Source organism: Caloenas nicobarica, chromosome Z (genome assembly GCF_036013445.1).
Source record: "Caloenas nicobarica isolate bCalNic1 chromosome Z, bCalNic1.hap1, whole genome shotgun sequence".
Classification (NCBI taxonomy): Eukaryota; Metazoa; Chordata; class Aves; order Columbiformes; family Columbidae; genus Caloenas; species Caloenas nicobarica.
Window position 1 is genome coordinate 13,568,686 of NC_088284.1, and position 22,062 is coordinate 13,590,747.

General features: G+C 39.0%; 1 protein-coding gene across 1 annotated transcript in view; it reads right to left on the reverse strand.

Moving 5' to 3' along the window:
- Positions 1-22,062, reverse strand: part of MRPS27 (mitochondrial ribosomal protein S27) — a 47,127-nt gene that overhangs the window by 20,872 nt on the left and 4,193 nt on the right. Inside the window, exons 3-4 of the mRNA XM_065656058.1 lie at positions 17,724-17,794; positions 15,672-15,730 (exon numbers count right to left, since the gene is read on the reverse strand). Coding sequence (XP_065512130.1) covers positions 15,672-15,730; positions 17,724-17,794 — 130 coding nt within the window. The remainder of the gene's footprint in view (positions 1-15,671; positions 15,731-17,723; positions 17,795-22,062) is intronic.

Sequence of the window (22,062 nt, forward strand, 5' to 3'; positions counted from 1 at the left end):
ACAATTGTGCTCTTACACAAAAAGATAAGCAGTTTGCAGACTCCCTGAAGAAAGCCCACATTCAGACCTTCTTCTGTTTTAATTTTTATTGACTCTACCTGGTCTTTGTTTTTAAACTAATTCAGCTCTTGATTGCTTTGGCCATAAAATGAATTCTTCTAAATGAGGCTTGCTCCACCTCCACATGAATGTGTATTTCTTGCACAGCATCTTTTGTTCAGGGGTTGCACAGCGCCCTAACACCACGGATGAATGGCAGCCTCAGAAACAGACCTGAACGATCGGGTTACACCAGTGTTGTGGTTTAACCCCAGCCAGCAACTAAGCCCCACGCAGCCACTGGCTCACTCCCCCATGGTGGAATAGGGGAGAGAATCAGAAGAGTAAAAGTGAGAAACTCATGGGTTGAGATTAAGACAGTTTAACAGGTAAAGCAAAAGCCGCACACGCAAGCAAAGCAAAATGAGGAATTCATTCACTGCTTCCCATGGGCAGGCAGGTGTTCAGCTATCTCCAGGACAGCAGGGCTCTATCATGCGTCATGGTGACTCGTGAAGAAAAACATCATGAAGTCCCTTCCTTCTTCTTTCCCCAGGTTTATCGACTGAGCATGACATTACATGGTATGGAATAACCCTTTGGCCAGTCTGGGTCAGCTGCCCTGGCTGTGCCCCCTCCCAGCTTCTTGTGCACCTGCAGCCTTCTGGCTGAAAGGTCTCTGACTTGGTATAAACATTGCTCAGCAACAAGCAAAGATCAGTTTATTGTCAAAGTTCTTCTCATACTCAAACCAAACCACAGCGCTATACCAGCTACTACGAAGAAAAATAACTATCCTAAACAAAACCAGGAGAACCAGCTAGCCTTGAACCCCTCTGGAATTAGAGAGGAGGAATCCTTCAGACAACTCGATAAACTTAAGTATCCCACAGGTTTCCCTTGAATTCCTTGAACGTTTATACTAATTAGTTCATAACCAGACTGAAAGAGTAAAGCTCAGGCTCAAACAAGATACTACTTCTCAAGACTTCCTTTGCCTCTAGGAAAAAATCTTCCAGCTGTTAAACATGTTTGCAAAAAGCTCCTCTAGCCACGTAGATTCAAAATACACCAGAACTATGTACTCCTCAGCAGGACACCACTGAAGTTCACTTCTCAAAAGAACATGAGTCAGGTTTTCTTCTGTATCAGCTTAATTGAAGGTGCCTGTATGCCTTAACCTGACATAACAGGACATCAGTCACAGGTTTTGTCTAGGTAGAAACTAAAGGTCGTAACACTTAAAATACCAGTATCAACATGGTTCCTTGTTCTAAGCATAATATTCTAAAAAGCCAGTTTAAAGTGAAGGTTGCCAGCTAGCTCACTAAAGCTAAAACTGGCCATCAGGGCATCTCCAGTGTGACTGGTAGAGAAAAGAACACTGTCATGCTATAAATATTGCTACTGAGAAAAGGTGGTAGTACCTGGTTTAGTTTCACGGAGAAAATAAAAGTGGGTCATTTCATCGACATTCAGAAGCTTTATTTCAAATCCAAACTATGAAACAAGCAACACACTTTTTCAGCTTTACTTCTTTATGGTCAAGACAGAATGATCAAGTTGACAGCATGGAAGATTTGTTTCACTTCTTGTTGCTTAGAAATATCTCTCCAATGAAAGAAAACAAATAAACAGACACTTTAATATAGTACTCCTCTTTCTCCTGCTTCCAGGCTATAGTGTCTTGTTACCATCAGCCTCCCCACCTTTCCCACTCCTTTTGGAAAAGACAGGCAGGAAAATCAGGTTTGCTTCTCACATGCATTAAGAATCCATATTATTCTCACCACAAAAGATGGAATTCACTCAAAGAACAAGATAACAAGAAAAAGGAAAACCCTTGTCATAATAACAATAATAAAAAGCCCAACTTTTCCTTAAACTATTGACTATAAGGACACAGCTCCTAGAACTTCTCTCACTTAAAAATACTTCTGGGCTTTTACAGTTGAAATGACTGGTTTTGAATATAAATGCCATTAATAATCTAGTGACTGAATAGAGTTCCATAGGCTGAGGAAAACATGGAGAATGATGGGATGAGCTGTTACTATAGTGATTCTGATAAGACACTCCCTAGTGCCTTTCATTGTCCCCATGTAACCACAATGAAGTCTAATTTAAAACCAACTCTGGCATTAATTATATATTTTCCTGGTATCCTGGCATACAAAAACATAGAGAGAAATTAAGAACCGTACAACACATTTCTTGCTTTAGAGAGGTTTTTGAATCTCAGCAATTTCTAAGTGTGTCAGGCTAAAATTTGCTCTATTAAAGCTCAATGAAAGGTCAGTTCTGCTGGAATCTTTACTCACATCTCTGAAAGCCGATTAACACAAAAGCTGTAAAAAACCGGCATATATAAGTAAAGTACTGTTTGGATTATTACCATTTTACTAGCCAGGCTAGGCCTATCATTATTTCAATTAATTCTCCACCTGTCTGAAATCTGGTACACAAATTATCAACTAGAATTATTTTTCAAAATGAAATGTTTGTGAAAAATCATTGGTAATTCACGATTGCTGAAATCACCTTTGTACCTGGTTCACTTTGCAGAGTGAGAGAGATCCTCTGCTTAAGATTGCCAGAAAGTCAGTTTCTACCAGAAAGCTTTTCTTTTCCTGATAGCTGCATATTGGAAGTAAGTTTAAAACCTTCTGGGTACCAAGCAGTACTTATGTCATGGGCTTTCTCAAACCAGGGCTATCTGTATTATTTTGGGATTTTATGGAATAAATTGCTTCAAAGCTAGTTAGGTGTTCCATTTTTAAAAATAAATAAATTACTTCAGATGCTTTAAAAAACCTCCACGTCTTAGCCATCAAAAATGCCACAATCAAAATTAAACTTCTGTTATTCTGTCTTTACTTCAGTTATTGCATTCACTTCTAGTGATGCCACAGCGAAGCCTGGGTTCCAGTCACCATTAACCAAGCTGGACAGAGCCAGACATAGCACTAAGGGCTTTTCAAGCTGACAAGACAGCGACTTCAAGTTTTATAATAGTTCATTCAGTGCCAGAGGGAAATGAATCAGAGTTAGCACCAACATTCACGAGTTTCTGCCTTCTAGTGCTAAGCTTAAACTATGACAGTACACTCCTTTCATATTATATTAACAAGGAACAATATGGGTATGCATAAAAACTGCTGTCAACAAAAGCCAACAATGACTTCTTATTTTCAGAACAGGAAAAAAACATTGCCTGTAACTAGACATTGCTATTACAGTATTTATAAACAGCAACTTTTTAATGGTGCCTAATATACAGCCCAAATTTAAGCTGAGACAAAATCAACATAATTTTGTCAGAGACCTAATTCACTGACAGCTGGAGTCCACATTGTAATGATGTTGCATTTTCCATTTATTCTGCTCAAATTTCTTACGCTTCACAAAATATCTCCCAGAAATACATCACACACTAGCTTCAAACTACTGTAACATTGCACCCACTGACACAACCCTTGACACTTTTCATTTTTATCACAGTTGAACTTGCACAGATTACAAGTGATGCATTCCTCTGGCTCAAATATCAAAGGCTGCAATACAGACGCATATAAGCCAAACTGTTTACTCTGCAAAGTTATTCAGTTTCACACCACATGCAACCTAAGCAAAAAGAAGGTGCTGGCAAGAGACTGCTGCAGGCATAAAAATACTGAATGGATCTTAGTAGCCAACTTAAGCAAGGGAAGAGCCAAACCTTACATTTGCTGCCAAACACTTCAAAAACTGGATATGCACAGTTCAGGTTTCACCTTTTCAGATTTGCTGCCACAGCCCCACAGTTCATGTTAACCTAATTTTGACCTACTACCTGTGCCCTTTTCATTCTTCACCGCTAGAGTTCAATTGTCCAATTTCTTTGTGTATTGCTGTCCTTCTGTATCCCATGAGCAAAGGAGAGGCAGAGCTACATGACAAGCTGTCAAGGATATATAGGGGACAAACCCCCTGATGCTCACCTGTTGTTTCAGCCACAGCCACTGTCAAAAAAGTAAACCACAGGTGCATAGCCAGGTCTTGCTACCAGGCAGTCCACCATGAATCCATCTTTATTTCATGTCATGTCTCAAGGAGCTTATTGATTTTCTTTTTTTGTTCTTCCAACCAAGTATTTTCCTGAGAAAAATATTTTAGCAATGAAAACCAATAATCCTCAAGTCCTCTGTGATACACTTCTATAAAACCTGTTCCCTAACCACAGTAAGTTACTCAATCACAGTACTTCAGAGGCAAACTCCTAGTCAGTGTATCTCTTAGTGTATCTAACTTCTTTCAAGCCCAGTGGGACAGAAGTGTCCTTTATTTCATTGCATATGATGTCAAGCACAAGGACCAGTAAGCAAATCTAAGGTAAACATGGCAAAACTGACTCAAATGTTTTGTCAGGAATTTTGAAATTTGTGGGATCATACCAGCTTTTGTTTTATTCTTTTTAGAAAAATACTGTACCGCCAGATCTGTTATTTAAAGAGACAGTAGGTACCTCACTTTAAGTACTGCATGTACTATAGGACAAGTGTTCCTTTGTGTAGGTAGGTATACTAAAATGCATAGTAAAACGAGGTGGTGCTACTCAAAACAGGCAGAGTACTTCAAAATCCAAAGGGATATTTTTGCAGTTCCTTCCCTTTTGTGACAGGAATACAGCCAAGACTGCTAGTTATAAATATAACCCACTACTGGCTTTGCTTCTGCTGATGAGCATCAGTGCATGTTGCATTCCCAGGGTGCCCTGCCATGTTCGCCTTGTTGCAGTGGTCTACTCGGATCTTCTATTCGGGCTCCACACTGACACCTACAAGCATCTAGCTCTCTAAGGCAGTCACAGTATCCGAGGCTTATACACAGAAGAGAGAAGACAGGAGACGGCGGAGGGAAACTCTACAACTATGTGCAATTACGTACCTGATGTGTTTCTGCCTGACTTTTTAAATTTTATTTTATTCCTCCAAAGAATCATGACTTTCAAAACAACACAATAGTGTCTTACATAACATGAAATCGCTGCTTGATGATTTAACCTGGCAAAGGGAAACTCTGCGAAAAAGGGTGATCACTGCAGGACTCCAATGAAAAACAGAAAAAGAAACCCCTTTGCAGAGGAAGCAGGGTGTACCGCTCCTGCTACAAATGCTCCTCTGTCACGCTCTTACAGTAGCTATTACACCTTGTCCATCCCCAGCTACAAGCACCAGCAGAGAGTCTGTTTTGCCAGAGCTTTGGTACAGGCAGCGTAAGCAAGCGAGGGAGGTGGGCTGTCCATTGTGGCTGGATTCAGCCCTGCCTTGCTTTCTTCCTAATGGAAATAGGTGGAACGTGGCTGATTAGACTGAAGAAAGGAGTATTTTTCTGCTTTGTTAAATGAAAACGGTAGAGAAAGAGGAGAGATCAGAATTAAATGAATGACAATTTAAAGAGGATGATCATAAGTTGACTTTAGAGATTAAAGCCAGCTTTACATCCACAACAATTCTTAGAAATAGATATTACTCATAAAGGTGCAAATCTGCTTGCAAAGCCAGTTCTCAAAATCTATGTGCTTTCAGCTTCCCAAGCTCCATGTGAAGGGGAAAAAAAAAAAAAAAATCGAAATCCCTGTTTATTTTCCAGCAAGAGAAAGAAGGAATGTTTATTGTGTCTACATTTACAGCTGAGAAAACAAGAGTTTCTACCAGCTGCTCTCTTGTACATCCCTTTCCAATTTTAACAACAAACCCAAGAAAGCATTCTTTGTTGGCTATTTCAATGCTCCCTGAACTAGACCCTGGGTCAAATCCTCACCTGGTCCAAAGGGACAACACATGGTTCCCCCAGCTATGGGGGACTTGGCTTAATCTGCTGAGAACCTGGCACACCACACATGCTCATGGATCATTCATTAGACTAAAGTTGTGAGGCAAGGACAACTCCAGCACCTTTCAAGGATGTTCAACCCAGTATCCCATGAAATCTGTCAGAGTGGTGAAGATGGAAACTGACTGCTGAGCTGCTGCAGTGCTATCCCTGAAATGACAAACTCCACACTTAACAGAGCCCCTCTGGCTTTCAAACTGATGTAGCAAAGGGGAGACAGGGAAGCAGCCGAAAAGCCTGGGGACATTCTCCTTCAGGGACAGGGGACGCACCAGGATTTTAGGAAATAGGTGAGGGAATATCATCAGCTGACAGGCTGGGATTAGGCTTCTATCTAAGCTTCCCCCGCCCCATCCTGCCCTATGCCCCACGTCACTCCCCTTCCAAAACAAAAAAAAATAAAAAATAAAAAAAAAAAGAAAGAAGAGATTATTCTGTCTAGGAACCAAAGATTTACCAAGTAAAGGACAGAAACAGAAAAAGAGGTAACGGGGACTCTGCCAGAAGGAACAGTCACAGGTAGCTGAGCAGAGTGACCAGAGTGCTTGGTATAGAGAAGTGCTGAAAATGCAACTGGCCTCATTCCAGAAGACAGTACAGATTTGCTATCTGGAGCATGCAGCTTTAAAAATAGCTCACTATTAAAGTAGCATTAAAACAACCAAAAAAACACCACCCAAAAAAGTAGGTGCCCTGAATAACCTTCTTTTCACTTTGCTACTGAGCATCTTACATCAGAAGTTTGCACCTTAATTTCCCATTTCTGGAAAACAAAGAGAGTAACAACGTTAGAAATCACCCTGTGAGAATGTTAACCTATGACCTTTGCTCATTAGGTCTTATATTCAATTATAGCAAAGCATTGTTTTGTGGGTCTGTTTGCAACACAAGCTTCTTCTCCCCTTAGAGAGTAGAACACTTTTCAGAGGCACGAATATATATGCAGAAATAAGCAGCCATACCAGTTAAGTAAGTGTACTTGCTTATTTTATTTTTTTTTCTGTACTCTAATGTTTTTGCACATTTCTGAAGAAGATGGAAGTGTTTAGAAAAAATTAACCACAAGAATCAAGCAATGTAAGCTGGCTTTTCAAATTTCTTTATAAATAGGGCTAAAAAGAAATCTATAGCCCGACGGATATAATCAGATAATTTCCTAAATGTCTTGACAACTGAATGTTGACCAAGCCTTTTCAGTCCTACAAAAGCATAAACATTCATTTCTGTAAATAAAAGCGGCCAGCTATTTGAAAATTAACATTCCTAATCATTTATAAGCTAAAGAAACATGTATGCTAAATAAGGCTCTCTCCTCCCGGTCACAGTTATTTTGATTTTGTTACAACCATTTTGTCTGTAATAGGGTATAAGAGAAGGAAAGAAGATCAGATCTATACCTGTGGTGCATTATTTCATTCCTTATAATGGGCACCTTAATGTTTTTTCCATTTCCACAGGCTTTCACATTCTGGAACCTGCACCGCATCTGCTACCTGTTACTACATACTAAGCAGCAACATGCATCAAAACCATAGATATTCTCAGTGCATAACACAACAGATACTTTACTGGTTCATATTACTAAGCTGAACATCTTCACCGTTATCAACAAAGCCCAGAATGCTTTTCTTGGCTGCTCCGAAGTCCAATAAGATGGCATAGGCCCTTTTTACATGCTTGATCAGACTGTGTTCTTCTTACCTGCCCCATGGAGCACATCAAGCTTTTATATGACGATTTGTTTAAAATTAACATAATGTGGATTTCTCATTGTATACCATAAAATGAATGGAAATTCTCACTGAAAATGCACTTAAGCCTTGTATTTCATGTGCTGGTTGAAGTATCACTGGAAAAAATATTCTAGTGCCCTCCTCCTTCTCTCCATCATTCTACACTATAAAACCAGTACATGACTTGCCATCATTCAAGCATACTGACCATCTTCTTAGTAAAGGTGGTGCAGAACAGGAATCCTCATGCAGGGGGATGTCATAGAGATCCTTCGGTTCCAGTTCTTTTAAGCATTACTTTTAATTACAAATAAAAGAAGACAATTTAAACAGAAAAACCTGAGCAAATCCAGGTGACTGGATCAGCTTTACAACATATGCCTTCAACCCAAGACGTATTTTCAACGTAACAGCTGTGGCAGGTTATGCCCCATACCACGACACTAAAGATCCAACACAACTTTCTGCCTGTCTTTCCTCTCCAGCTCCCAACTTAAATTTTTCCAGAATAAAACTGATAAAGTCAAAAGCATATCCAAGCTCTAAATATTCATCCTGTTGTTAAAAATCCATCTTCAATAAAACACTTGTCCTCACCTTAACAGAAGCTCAGCCATAGCTGCACAGTGCCTTTAAGACATGACACCCTGATTCGCCCAGTAGAAAACAATCACTGACAACAACAAATCAAAACCATAACTGACCTCATGAATCACCTTTACTCTCTCTATTACTACTGATTCCAGTAAAATAATCACAAACACTGACATTCCTAAGTAATTTTCTTCTTGATCTGGAAGCCTTTTGACTTTGTACTTATTCCTCTGTCTTCTGATCTTTAAACTGTTTAGCATTCTGAGTACACACAGTAGCACAAACCCCTACATTTCCCAAAGTATAGGACAAACGCTCTGCCATTTTTAGCCTGTTTTGTTATTTTATACACGATGTGTGAAGATAAGTTAAAATGGCATAACATTTCCATTTGAATGGCTATCCCCACTTTTGCTCACACCACAATCCAGTGCTACTCAGCAGTGTGACTAAGTTAAAGTCAACAAAAAATCAACAGAATCTTTTTTAAATAAAGTGCTTGCAAAAAAACCACCACCACCAAACAAAAAAACCCCAAACCAAAACAGAAAAACACCACAAAAAACCAAAAAACAAAACAAAACAAAAAACCCCACCACACCCACTCAAATCTGAATTCAACAATTTGCATTAAATATCTTTTTTCCCTCAAAACCCATGTATTTTATAGCTAATTTTACCAGCAGGATATCACATACTAGAGAAAGTTACTAACTAAGCAACTGAAACCAGAATTTTTAACGACTGTTGCCCCTTCTATAGCTGCAATCATAACACATTATTTATTCTCCTATGTTATGTCTAGTTCAGCTCAAAAATGAGTAATTGTGACTGAAAACAGCAGGAATGCATGCTTACCTCTTCTACATAAAAGAGGAATAAAAACTGGCACCTACAGATACTAAAATCTGGACATCTTGAGAATCTGTTCATTTCACCAAATAAAACCAAGATTTCCTGCAGTCGTTAAGTTTTAAATGCCAAACATGTTCTGATAAATGCTTTCCATGTTGTGTCTAATATTGTGTCTAATGTTTACATATTCATTAAAATGTGTTTATTTGCAGAAAAGCAAGACTTTCATTCAATGTTGTTTCTCAAGAGAGTTATCCACATCAATGAAAAATAGCACTCTGCTAACCAGTTATCTCTTTTTTTAAAGCTAATCAAATACAGAAATTAAGCCTATAAAGAAATACCTGTTAACCTTCTAAGTACCTACACAAGACTGTCTCCTTGCTCAGTAAAAAAAAATGGTTCCCAATTAAGAACAAACATTCCAAAGAAAATTAAAATAGTTTAAAGGCTTACCAGAAAACAGTAAAGCTTTCTTCAGAAAGATAAATAAAATCATAAACATAAAACATGATTAAAGTATTTTATTTGAAATAAGGTTTCTCGCTTGCTGATTTAAGCTGCAATCAAATTAAACACTTCAAATAATTCTAATAAATCTATCTGTAATAAGACAGTTCTGATCTACCACATATCAAGATTATTCCTTAACAATGTATCACAGAATCATTCATCGCTATTTTTCTGCTGTATTTGTTTTGATTCAAGAAGGAATAAATACTTGCACCATTTAAAAATGGTTTAGGTTGATGGATACAGTAACCACAAAGTTAGTAGTTCCCAAAGAATGGATCATGGCAGCTCTGGGTATGGCTGTAAGCCGAATAAAAATTCAAGTTTTTATCCTAGTAGTTGCCATCTTCAACAGTACTTAAATGGAAAAGATCACTGTACTGCTTAGCACTGCTTAAGAAAACTATAATAGAAGGAACTCAACAGAAACAACTTCATATGCTTTTTTCTTCTGTTTACATGGGTTTGGAGCCATTGTGTCACTCTGGCTACCATTACTGCTCACAGCTGTAATGGCACCTGAAATCCCTTTCAGAGGAAGCTGGATGGGGCTAATTCTCAAGCGTATCTTTACAATTATTAGTCATCAAAGCTAGCAAACAAATAAATCCTGCATGTGTTTGTATTTTAAATTCTGAAGCTTATAAAAGGCTTTACTGTGTCCTGGTCATTTGTACTTGTATTTGTATGAATGGCTCACTCTTTACACTTTTGGCTGCAATTTAACCTCTGTCTAGACTTTCAGTATTTCTAAAATAAAATGCAAGATCTGCCTCCAGACAGGCCTTTTGTTGGTGTAGAAATTTATGAAACAACCTTTAGAATGCCCCTGGATATAACAAAATTGACCTTTAAGGTGAGTATGAGTCAAATTCTGAGACAAAACTGCCATTTCTCCCTCAATGTATAAGAAGTATAACATTCAAGGCCTGGTTCTAAATACTTACTGTTCGCATTGTACTTGAGTCCATTTCCAATACTATCTACTAGATATTTTAGAATCCTTTGAACTGTTGGCAAGAAAGATGCTGTTTGAAAGATATGAAAATCCTGCTAACACTCTTTTCTTGCAGGTATAGTAATGAAAGCCTTTCTCCCAACACTAAATGAAAAATGTATCTACATGGGGTGTGGACTGAGTCAGTTCTTCCCATTTCTGAATATGACCTGTTTTATCTTTCCATCTGCTCCAGAAATACTGTAGGGGTGCCCCATAAAGTCGATATAGCATTCTGTTTGTAGAAGAATCTTTCTTTTTCCCTTGTTTTAAATAGAAAGGTTTTTTAAATCTAAACACTTAACCCTTTAGTGTTGGCAACATGAAACAAAGATTATTGTTAAAGGCAAGTCTTCCAACTTTTTCTGCTTTTCTAGGCAGCACCTAGAATATTCTTGTCCAGTTTCTGCCAAGCTTAAAGGAATGCGTATACGAAAGGATAGACAGACTATGAAAAGCAGATCAACAGCATCACACACTGGCCACCATAAAGCAACAGCATTAAACACAGGTACTTCTGTCATCCACGTGCAAGTTACTGGAACATTCTAATGAGGTAAATCTCCCTGGTGTTTCCCTTCTTTATGTCTCCCAGCCTGCCAAAGAGCAGCCCAGATCTTTTGCAAATGAAGTTATTTCGGATTGCTCAGCTGAGGCAGGTGTCCAAACTGGTAAAACATACCATTGTGGCTACAAAGTTTATTTTTCTCTCACATGCTTCCACTCCTTCTCAAAATCATTTCAAAACATAACTGCTGCATAACTTGAGTAACAGGCAGACATTTCTGACTCATTTATTTTTGTATCTCTTTTTATTTTTTTTAACCCACATATTTCTCTAGAGGGAGCGAAAGACAAGACCAGATGAATTGTCTAAGTGTATGTCAGCTACAGCCTTAGGACAATGGAAACATCTCTAAGCAAGAATTAAATATGCTGAAGGATTGTGTCTATGTCTCTTCTTTTTCTATTTGTCCTGGAACAGGTTAATGGCATTCATTACATCCAGTAGATTTATATACAGAAACAGAATATCATATCAATGGGAATGAATGCTATGCAAAGTGTATTTCAGGAGTAAAAAAAAATTTTTTGGTCCATTGTGATCATTTATTACAAGCAATATTTTAGAGTAACTGAACGTTTTCAGAGGCTAAACTGCTTGATTGACATGAAAGTATCAAAAACTGCAATTTCTACACCCACAGAACAGGCACGCAGATATAGACATGCAGATATAGATAGTACAGGTGAAACTCATTTTGCATGTGATGTCGGACTAACTACTGATACACTGGAATTACAAGGAATAAGCACAATTTAATACATATAGGGCTGCTACAGTCCCAAAATGATTTAATGGCTGAAATTAGGCCTCAAAACTGTAACTTGTTAGCATGAAAGATATAACAGCATATCTAAAAATAACTTCTTATAGTTTGCTCTTGTCCCATTTTGTGATTATAATCAAGTATTGCCTCCAGATAATAAATTCTGAAATCTGCAGAAATAACTCCATTTCCAAAAAAACAATTATCAACCAAGGAAAAGCAATGAAAAAATCTAGGAAGATTGTACAAGAATTTGGAGAGCACATGCACCCACGAACATTTACTTTTTACAGACAGTGTGTATACTTTTTTCTACACAATGGGTCATGGGTTTAATGTAATTAAAAATCCTCCTCAGGAATCTCAACATAAAACTTCCACAATAGCTTTCGAACACATCTTTGTTGGCGTAAAACCTACATAGAGAATCAGCAGAACTACCTCACCACAAAAAATCTCTCTATTATGCTAATGTTTCTATCACATGAAAACCACCCTGATGTGAGAAATAGTGATATCTCAGTGAGACAGGATAAAGTAAGGCGAACTGCACGTCTTTGATCTGGCTGAAAGTGCTCTGCATTCTGATGAGAAATTCTGCTGGGATCCTAGGAGATGAAAGGATTTTTTTAAAGTCTGACAGTTAACAGAGTGGGGGAGGCATTCAGAAGAAAACAAAAAGAGGAGCACCAAAAGCAGATGACGTCATGCCTCAAAATGGCCTTTACCATCTTACTGACACGTTCCACAATGTAGCATAGCAGTTTCCACACAGCTATTCTTGAGAGCTCAAGATCCTCTGTGGAGACAGTATGGCTGGAGATCCACTGCTTTAAAGGGATAGAAAGCTGAAACAAGCCTAAATATAATACGTATATTGTATTTTGGGACCCTAAGTGCATTATGGTAATGTTCCAGAATACTACTTTATGAAACTATGTTCTGCTTGACATGCTACAAGAAAAGCCTCCAGTCTACAAAGTTTACAAATACAAGTTCTGGTACTCTCATCTTAAGGAAAACCCCACACAGAGAGCATGAGAATGCTATTCACTTCCCTCTGATTCTTCCCACAGGCACAGTTTGCCCTTTCGTACCAGGAACCTTCCAACCTTTCAAGGGCCTTGGAATTGACTACCCTTCACTGCAGATTGCCAGAGGCACTCAACACTGGGGAGAGACATCAAAATCTCCTCCTTATACTCTACAAGCAGTTAAGGAGAAAAACACAGGGCTCTGGGAACATTCTGTTTATTTATGTTCAGGTAAATGCACATATAGCCAACTTACCAGGCCATGTACATGCCAGTTGCTCACAATGGATTTGTATACCTTAGAAGAACAAAAGCTTTTCACTGATACTGCCTTTTCTTTCTTAGAAGTTTAGTCTCCTTACATAAAGTACAAAAATTGTGCTTTGAACTGTTTCTCATTAAGTCAGAAAAAGAGATTTCTTGTCAAAGTTTCGCTATTTCTTAACTCTCCCTCTCTACCACCTCCTTTACGTCTCATGGTGTGGCCACTTTTGCAGGACTTTTTCTATGTCAAACATCCTCCCGGCTGCAAAGAGATATCTTTGTAAAATGTCCTTCATTCGAAGTCCAGCCTAAGTGCAAAACGTAATAAACAATAAAAGGGGCCTTGTGGATACTAACTTCACCTCCTATTTCCTGAAATTAGCACACCTATTTTCATTTGAAAGTGAAGCTGATGTTATAATTGGGATTTTTACATTTTCACATGAATTACAGACCTCACTACACTGTTTCACTACCTGCATATTAATGCATTTTGAGAGTAGTTTCATGGATCATTCTGGAAAACTCAATCTAACATCACCAAAAGACTAAGCATTTTGCAACACCAAAACAAAGCAGCATTACAGCGAAACACACACGAAAAATTCTAACTAAAGCATGCCTGACAAGCAATGTGACACATCAGTACCCCTCTATTCTCTCCACACAGACTACTAAAAGCTGTATCAATTTCAAATGATATTTGCTATGTGCATAACTACACTCTCACCAGCCCCAAGAGAATTATTTCTTAGAGAAACAGTAAATAACTGTTATTATTTTTGAACTGCAAATCTCTCTTTTAGAATGTGTTTTTAAGGATAAAAATCTTGTCTTTTAAACTGATATACTAACCAGGCATAGCTGAAGAGTGGTGAGGACAGTTATATGTTAGATATTCCCATTCTATTCTCTCCCTCTTGCTATGGAACATTTTCTGTGCTTCTAATTTTTTGTCACTCTCTCTGAACCTCTTGTTTTCAAAAAGAAAGAACCTGTAAGATACATTACATATGAATATCTCACTCCGAGTATCTGGATTTTATCTGTACAATTTTGAGACTTGGCAATTAAACTACCACACTTTCCTCTTGGTATTAGGGCATTCGAAGGCCTCTTGGCACCCCTCACCCTACAGAGCCTGACTCCATCAGCCAGAACTTAAGTCTGTGGCACAATGTACATTACGATCTTCAAGACTGTTAGCAAAAGGTACTAACAGCACATCTGTAAAACAAAAACAAAGGGTTGTCTTAAACTTGCTTTACTTTCTCCTGTTTTCATCTCACCTGATGCAAGACGGAAAACTTATTCCAGACCACAGATTCCAATGGGACCAATGAAATCTTGATCAGAAGGAACCAAAGCTCCACTAACCTCCTCTTTGTAACAGAGCCTTCTTGCTCCTTTTGTTTTTTCATTACAGGATATTCCTAGTATTAGCCAACTAGGTTTCTCTTGTCTCCATCTTTAAGCTCTGAGGTTCAGACACTGCCCCAGTAGTACCAGACAATCAGAGATCTGAAATCTAATGCAGTCAGACACTTAGAACTATGCATATACTTAAAACAGCCACCCAGTAAACTTCTTCATCAAACTAACAATCATTATTATTCACAAATAACAACCTGACACCATTTGTAAAGATGTTCTCTCATGCACTTTGACAGGATGAGTTACTTTCTCCATCAGGAAACCTAGCTCTCAAAATGCGTGCATAATCACCTGTAAAAGCACTAATTTATTTTAGTGATCAGCAAGAATTACTGCTTAGTGTTGATATTGAGATGTATTGACCTGGAGCAAGCAAGCATTCAACATGACGCTAGCAGAAGAGATACCAAATACACTTCACTCAACACAAAAATAGTTGCAGAAAACCCTAACAACCTATGTCTAAGGTGAACTACTCAGCTTATCTGGAGAGCATGAAGCACTAAGGGAATAAAAACCAAAACTATACTTTATTTAGTCTTGCTGACTTGATCATTACCACAGCATTCCCATCCTTATTTCTGTTCATTTTAAGGAAACAAGATTCCTTGAATCCCACACTTACACATGCAAATATGCATACAGCCAATTTAGTTAAATTATGACTTAGAGAACAAAAAGTATCAGAAGGAAAAAGTGTAAACAAACATAATTCAGCACCTCTACTGTAAATCATAGCTGGAGGTTTTATTAACTGTTCAGTGGCTCAGACTAACATGCTTGACAGGGGTCCATGCCAGAGGTCCAGAAGGAGGTTAGCCATCACGAAGGAAAAGTTACCACGAGGGCTCTTAGCTGTGAGTTGTAAGACAAGTAGATGAACTTATTTTTCAGAAGAGAAATCAAAGCCAGTAAACTAGAAAACATCAGTCTTAAAAGGGCAAGATTTCATAGTATTTACTTATATGTCTCAAAGTTCATGCTGGGGGGAAAAGATGCTTACTTGTAGAGATAATATTCGGCTTGATCCACTTCCTCTCGTGAAGAAATGTTGTCAACAAACTGATTGAAAAATAAGAAATAAAAGTTTCAGAGGGAGCACTCACAACACATATTAGAAGAAAATGCTACTTCAATAAACAAAATGCATTTGTTTGGCATATTTAGGTATCTGAGAGTACTGGAGGTCTTAAAGTCTTTGCCTGCTCTTGCCCAGGTTTCTTCTAGACTGCTAAAAGTAAAATCTTTTTAAACTGAGACAACTCCCCTTTTAGCTTTTAAGACACATTATGCACCCTGAAAAAACGAAGTCTATCTCAGAATTATGCCCATATAGCTCAGCACGCTGTATTTTTGCTGCTCCTCTCTAAATTTTTTGCTCTTTACTCGCATCTTTTAATTTGAGAATACATTCAGTTCCTTACTTTTTTCCCCCCAATTTTGAGTGAGTCTTGACACACCTTACTTCTCTTTCTAAAAGGTATTCTTTTTCCTAACATTTTCCTGTTGCGCCTATTCATACTATAACTTCTGAAGGACAGCAGCAACAGCATTTTGTATTTCACCACACACATAAATATCGGTAAGAAAAAAATCACCCCTGTGCTGTAAACCACAATTTTCCTCTCATTTAAAACCTTGTGTACTCCAGGCAATCTTCCAAAATTCCCACTACTATCAACTATTTAAATAAAAGCCAAGTTTTCAACCAGATTTTTTCTTACGGTAACAGTGAATCCTGTTTTCCTGTAGGTTTTCCTGACATAAGCATAGATGCTGGAACACTCCAGAGTCTTCCCAATATAATACCTTTAGCTTAGAATGTATAAACGACCACGTTCTCAAGATCAGCACTTCTCTTTATCCCAAGCACAGGCTAAAAATAACAGTTTCAGCTGACTGATACTTGCTCTCCAGTGTCTTAACTCTCCTTGCATGCTGTATACAGGTAGGTCTCATCTTTTGCGTGTGGCAACAGCATGTCTGTGTGCTGTATTTACATTCCAGAAAACAAGAATCTGATGTGAGCTCCAGGTATTGGAAAGTGGGCCTGTCTGACAATCTGGAAATACCACTTCTCCCAGGAAGAGGTCAGCCCAAAGCAGGAACATGAAGGGAAGAAACAAAGCTGATTAAATAATAAGAGAGGCAGGAACACCCATTTGCCCCATGGACACTCTCTCAGAAGCAATGATCAAGAATGCTTGATCTGTATAAATGCTTGATCTTGTAACTGTACAAAATATTCTGTCATTCCTTAGTTAGTGGTGCCAATGACCCTAATTGGTGGTGTTACTGACATACCAGGGTGGTGACTCAGCTTCTAGATAATTTTGAAGGTTGAAATTAGTTGGGTTTTTTTGGTTGTTGTTTCTTTTAAACAAGTGACATTATTTATTCTCCTTCTTCAGTACAAACATTCCCTTACACAGGGAACTTAAAAGCACATCTCACGTGTCTGCCTTCACTCCCCCTCCTCACATTAACCCCTTTGGAGGATAAAACTGGTTACTAATTCCAGTAAAAATAATTGTTTTGCTTATCCCACGCCAGCATTTGTCCTGCCTCAGTCTGCTGAGGCAAGGGAATAAAACAATAAGGCAAAACTTATCCACCCCCGTCTCACTCTGAAGGGATCCTGGGAGCGGAGGGAGGTGCAGGCCAGCAGGCAGTGTGCTGATTCACTGCATTCCCTCAGCGTGGGTTCTGATAAAGTGCCCGAGGGGAGGTTAAAAATCTCACTAAGACAGAAACCACATAAGGGCAGGGAACTTATATAAGAGAAATACATACCCCAGTAATGAAGTAAGGCCTGATTTTACAGAGGAAAAAAAATAATACTTCTGTTTTGAAGACGCTACTGTTCAAGTGTTAACTAGTAAGTACAAAGTAACAATAAAACAGCTCTACACAGCAATTTAACAGTATAACAAGACATTTAGGATCCCAGAAGTCCCAGCAGAGGTGATATCATTTTTCCCCTCTCAGCTCACTTGATTTCATAAGCATTCCACTGTAATTTCCATCACGTTATGACTGGGATTTATTTCCTTACCCGGGCTATTGTCAAAGAGCTGACAGGCAGCTTTCTTTCATAAGTTCTGTCCATTAAGTGGGCTAGGTCAGCTGAGAAAACAGAAAAAGAGTATGTTTAATCAACTGGCATTACAGGAAAATCTGCAGAGCTATCATATAACCTAGAATAGAACCTCTGTCCATGAAATCAAATTCTAGTTCCTTGTTAACATCTCATTTTGAAGTTGTATGAAAACAATACTTTCAATTATTGTTAAATATTTTAACAGAAAACAACACAGGGAAAGGTTCTCAACACTATGACTTTAACTTACCAGAAAAAAGGTGGAAGAAGCAAACTACCCTATCATGTGTTGGATGAAATTAGTATAAATACATAAAATTCACACTTGCTTTCAAGCTTAGCATATGCTGGACAGTGCTTTTGGCATGGGTTTGTCCTTTATTTTATGGTAAAACAATGAGACACGGAAACATACAGTCACAAACAGCAACTCAAAGAAATCCTGTCAAACAAACTGGGCGCTATGCCAGTACCTTATTAACTTTATAGCATTCTGCTCCAGCAGTTGTATAACAACAGTAATTTGACCATAAAGGAACTTTAAGCTTCTGACTGTTGAACAGGTAGCCAACCATTGCATTTAATGAATTTAATTGGAAGTTAAATTAATTTAATTTAGAGTTTCAGTTTTGTACTGTTCCTGGAAAATAATGACGACTCAGGAAGAGTAAGCTGTTTACTGTACGCTTAGCGTAGGCTGTTTTGATTCTTAGCTGAGTGTGGCAGTTGCACTTTCCCCCCCACGCCCTGAGAACTGGTGTGGCAGTTGCACATCCCCCTCTCAGAACTGGGGCCTTCAATGGGGCAGTTACCGGCTCTCTTTGTGGAGATCCAGAGCCGGTGGGCAGGGTCCTCAGTAGAGGAGGGGCCAAGCGTGTCCACAGCCCAGAGAAGCCGAGAAGCTTCTCGAATGCCCACAGCCAGATCTGAACAGACTATAAATGGAGTTCCTGCTGGAGACCCCCTTTGTGTGGTCTCCTCGGAGCTGCGGGTCTGCCATGCTGCCGGAGTCCCTCCCCTTAGACGGAGAAGCCGTCTAAGGTAACCTCCCAGGACGGGGAGCGCCTCACCTCCATGTGTGGGTAAGTGATAAATTACTGAATACATGCTTTAATAAGTCCTCACCTGGTAGGCGAGTGTAATTCCTTGTCTGGGACAGACAAGTGTAAATTCCTTGCCTGGTAGGCAAGTGTAAATTCCTCATCTGGGACAGACGAGTGTAAAGTCCTGGCCGCAGTAGGCTAGTGCTTATCTCTTATGGGCAAAACGGGGCAGAGAGGGCTCTGGTTTGTTTTCTTGTGAGTGCGTATATGCACGCTGTGGATCCTCATTATTCTTATTTCGCTGCACCCCAAATAATCTCCTGACCTAATATCTGAACCTGTATCTTGTGTTATCGGAGTGCTAACTAATTGTATAAAGCCCGTTTCTAACTGGCCAGAATAAAGTTTGGTTTGGACCTTGTTGTCCGCCTCAACTTATTTTGGGGTGCTTCTGTGACACTGAGACATGAACTGGTGATATTTAGGTACTTCCATCATATCCTTTCTTTCTTTCTACTCTCCCACATATTCCGAGACGAGGAATCTGACATTTGCACCATTAGCACCTTGCTTCATCCTTTGTACCCCAAGACTCCAACTGTTACTAAACCAGTCTATTGTTTGACACCTCTCATCCTTCCAAGAGCTGATGGGTTGGCTGACTTTACAATTCATTTTCCAAAACGGTCATTCGACCTCCACACCTGGCAATGAAATGTGAGGTAAGAACAACTCGCAGCACCACATCAGAACTGGCTAAGCCTTCTACTCTGTCAAAGCTGTCAGGGGCAGTGAGCAGCTCTGCACCAGAAACATACTGTGTCTCTGAGGGATGCAGTCCATGTATATTCTGTCCAAAAAATAAGTGATATCACTACTCATCATTTTAAAAACACACGTGTACTGCCAGTGAATACTGCAGGGTATACAGTCCTAACAGTACGAATGGCATTCAATGCTACTCTGACCTTACAGGCACTCTCTCCAATTACAACACATGTGCAAAGATTTTTGCTGCAGTAAAATGACAGAGCCTTGATTTGGAATAAAATGGTTGACTCTCAGTCTGGACAACATTGCAGTCTGCCACACAGCAGTATTTTTTGTTTACATAACGCTTTCCTTCCTGAGGCACTTTAGGGCATTCTTCAAAACACCAAAAGAGCATCTCTGACATACATTTATCTCTGGCTGACGGAAGGCAAGCATTTTGTGACCATGAAAGCAAAGGAAAATCTGGGGGAATGTTACTGAGGCAAGTACCAGCTCCTACAAAATACAACACAGGATGTTGAGCTGATGTGGGCCACCAAGGTCATGCTATACCAGATAACCACTAAAACAGTGGACCAACTTTTTTAATGGTAAAGAAATTTCTGTAGGAATATCTTTGCAAGAAGTGTCTGTATTTGACTTTATATTACCCATATCTCTAGCACTCACAAAGATCATGATGGAGCACATAGGTAAAGACTCTGAGGGTATTACCAGTACTGCTACAAGTTAGAGAGAACGGATGCTATGGCCAAGTCACCTTGTCAGGAACTAAGAATTGACTTGCCTAAACATACTAAGCCAAGTCTCATCCAACATAAATCATCTGCATTTCAAGATAGCTGGAAAAAAAGTATTCACATCTGCTCTGTTTGATGACATAGCAACATGGACCTGAGAGAGACAACTGCACAGGTTTAGAGTCCAATTATCTATTCCAGAGCTATTTTTGTTATGCATCACCCTCTGAAAAAGTGATGCCTAAGACCATTTTGGGCCACACTCAATCCCTGAGCTTGATGTTTCTTTCGTCTAGGTGCTCATTTCAGGAAACACTTAGTACTCAAGTAGAATATAAACCAAATTAATGCAATGCCATGAGTACAAGACTGTCAGCCATTTATACACAGGCCTCCACTGGAAGAGTTCACACACTGAATTTTACTGATTGACCTTTTATGCTGTCTACAAAGATGGAAACTCTGCATCGGAACTTTAGCATGGAAAGCAACATAAAGCACCTATCTATCAGTCCCAGTGTAAGAGCCACAACAAAATGGAAACTGATTAAACCTTAAATAATAGAAGACAAATCAAGTTAATGGGAAATTAAGCTTTGTTTCCTGATACATTGCCACTTCTGCTGTAGTTTCCAGATATGAATAATTTTCAATGAGTAATTCTTTCCCTGTTTGTTTTCTCTTAAGAGCAGCTAAACTCAGACTTCTTTTTCTTCATATTCAGGATTTGAAATAATTCAGCTACCTTTTCTAAAATGAGTTTACTCCGTAAGTTGCTATTCAACAATCAAGATTAAAGCTTTTTCTTAGATATAAACATCTGGACAGAAGCACTAGAATGCAAGAATGTGAATGTCAGAGTCTCCTAGCATTGTTGGAAGTAAACCTTGAGTGCTAACATTGCTGTATAAACAAAATAAACACTTTCATGGCCAAAGCAGAATTCCATGTACGTTCTAACAGACAGATCCTGTAAGTGCTTTTACATTACTTATCTGATAGCCATTACCAAAGAGAACACCAGTATACATAAGTCTGAGCTAAGGTCACTTAACTGAGGACATGACTTCACACTTGTCTCTAGAATATTGGTATCTGAGATTTCACATTTACTTTTATTTTCATTTGTTCATAGAAACTCGATGTCTTGCTGCCTGCAACAGGGTGATTCAGGATGACTGGGAAAATATTGGCCCTCACCTTCCAAGTTAGTGGTTGTGACGTCTAATACCAGTTTGGTGGCATAGGAAATCAACAGTTTCAGTCTGATTTGCAGGGTGCACCTATCCACAGCATGTAGCCACACCAACAAGTGGTACATTTGACCACCAGGTAAGGTCACTACCCTCTTATTCTTAGAAGTGGTCTATCCAGGACAGAGTTGAAATCCAGTGATGTGGCAGCAACAAGAAGGTGGATACAACTGTGACACAAAGTTTACCTGTCCTAGAAATGATGGGCAGAGCTAACACTTTAACTCACAGGCTAACATTTCGTTTTCTATATGAAGAAAGTCTTGATTTACTTTAAAGACCCAAATAAAACACAAAGGAAAGCTGAGGCAAGTACTTTGCCTTAGAAATGTATATGTTTCACATTTCTCAGTATGCCGACATCCCTAGCAGCTTCTGGAAAGAACTACAGCTTTGTACCAAAGAAGGCTTTGAATGGAAGTTATTCAAATGTGCAAATGCGGCACTGCCACCTGGTGTTGCAGTTGAGCCATTTTGGGTACCA